The 1,877-nt window shown below is 41.5% G+C and overlaps 1 protein-coding gene across 4 annotated transcripts in view; it reads left to right on the top strand.

Moving 5' to 3' along the window:
• The window catches only part of LOC109823932, a 24,251-nt gene continuing 22,810 nt past the window's right edge, over positions 437–1,877 (top strand). For 3 of the 4 annotated variants that reach the window (XR_002242510.1, XM_020390395.1, XM_020390394.1), the window contains exons 1-3: positions 437–1,089; positions 1,185–1,319; positions 1,407–1,551. Coding sequence is in view for 2 of the 4 variants with exons in the window: in XM_020390395.1 (XP_020245984.1) it covers positions 536–1,089; positions 1,185–1,319; positions 1,407–1,551 (834 nt within the window). In the remaining 2 variants the exon portion in view is untranslated. Of the gene's footprint in view, positions 1,104–1,184; positions 1,320–1,406; positions 1,552–1,877 lie in introns of all 4 variants that reach the window. The other variant, XR_002242511.1, reaches the window with a different exon arrangement.

Here is a 1,877-nt window from a genome sequence, read left to right as displayed (position 1 = left end):
CTAGCATTCTTTTTTTTTCTCCTCTCATTCAATTCAATTCATTCATTCATTCAATTCTTCATGGAAATCAACAGTTCCATCAATCAAAATAAACTCGAATGTCAATCTCAACCTGAAAAGACTCCGATCCCAAACTCAGACCTCTTCACTAACCTCCGAGCTCTGGATCCGACCCGCAACCGCCGCCCGATCCGCCTTGTCTCGGACCAGCCGCTACGTCAGCAAGCGCCATTGCCAGATCTTTCTCGATAGCTCCGATCGCAAACTTTGCTTGATCGACGGGTTTTTTCAGTCTCCAAGTTCGGATCTTGATGAGATTCGCAGGAGATTTCGGCTTGAAAGCCGGGGTTTTGAAGCTAGGGGTAGTTCGAATGGGGTGTTAATTAATGGGAGGAGAGTTAAGAGAGGTTTTGTTGCCGAGTTGTCGGTTGGGGATGAGATTTTGTTTGGGTGTAGTAAGAGAACGGGGAGGAATTGTAGGAGTGGCAGGTTTGGATTTTTTGTGGAGAGAATTGGAGATCAGGTATTTGATTTAATGCCCAAGAGAGGTTGTATAGATTATAACGATTTGGTTAATAAAGCGACGGTGCTTCTGAGGCAATGCCGAAGTGTGTTGCAGAGTGTAGATCCCGTGTCTTGTTTGCGGACTCTAGAGACTAGTCATTCTGCAGAAATTATTGGTTCCGAGAATTCTGACAGAAACGAGGGTGAGATCGATGGGAATAGGAACGAACAGAGGCCTCTAGGCTCAAGTACAAATGTTGAAACCAGTGATTCAGTTGAAATTATTGGTTTCAAGAACTCTGACCGAAATAACGGTATACTTGATGAAGATGGGGTTGAAGAAAGGCCTCTGGGCTCAAAAACAAATTTTGAACAAGATAAGCGTAATGGATGCAATGGTGATTTTCAGGAAAATGGAGAAATTGGTTTCTTTTCTGATGGGAGGATGTTCTTTCTTAATCGCCTTGAAAACATGAGTCCTAGCCTTCCTGGTGAACCCAAGACGGTTACCTTACCGGAACTTCTGCATCCCGTTGGAAGCCTTGTCCGAGTTTTTATGGCGACTTTCACAAGTGATGTCTCTTGGTAGTTGAATTCATGTACTCTATTAAATTTTTGTTTTAAATTTAAGTGGTTGTTTCTCGATGCATTTGTTAATTAGTGAGTGTAAGAGCTTTCAGGTTCTTGTCGTACTGCCAACTGCCTTACCACCTACCAATAACAATTGCTTGCCATGGTGCACAAAGATGTTGGAGTGCTAACCATGAAAGCAGAACTGCGGCACCTTATTCTAACTATCCAAATCTTTTGCTTGTGTATGTACCTTTAGGCATATTTTTTACTACTATACCATTACTATCAGAAGTCATTAGTTATAACTCTCAATTTACTGTGTTCTGCAGGTATCCGCCATTTCCTGAGGTAATAGCCTTTGGGAAAGACCGCAAGAAACAAGGTGTTGCTTGCCACCATCCAAAGTTGATCGTCTTGCAAAGGAAGGAGAGCATCCGTGTGATTGTTACCTCTGCAAATCTTACTCCAAAGCAGGTGAATTTTGCTTAACATTTCCCTGTACAGGTTATAAATGTTACTTTTACTCCTTTTGTGCTATTTTCCATCCCACATTAATGCTATTGTCATTGCATTGATTTTAGGATTGATTCCATGCAGCAGTATAATTATATAGATAACAACGCTACCCAGAAATTTTCTCCATCAAATCATGGTGTCGTGCTAAGTAGAAAATGCATTGTTTTTTTGGGTACTTTAGTTTTCTAAAATGATCTTGTTTCTTCTCATTTAGCTTTGAAAGATGATGAACTGTACTTTTCCCTTTTGTGTGTTTTTTTTTGGGGAGGGAGGGGGGGGGGGGG

Source organism: Asparagus officinalis, chromosome 9 (assembly GCF_001876935.1).
Source record: "Asparagus officinalis chromosome 9, Aspof.V1, whole genome shotgun sequence".
Classification (NCBI taxonomy): domain Eukaryota; kingdom Viridiplantae; phylum Streptophyta; class Magnoliopsida; order Asparagales; family Asparagaceae; genus Asparagus; species Asparagus officinalis.
Note: the sequence above shows the minus strand (reverse complement) of the source record. Positions and strands in the feature narration are given on the sequence as shown.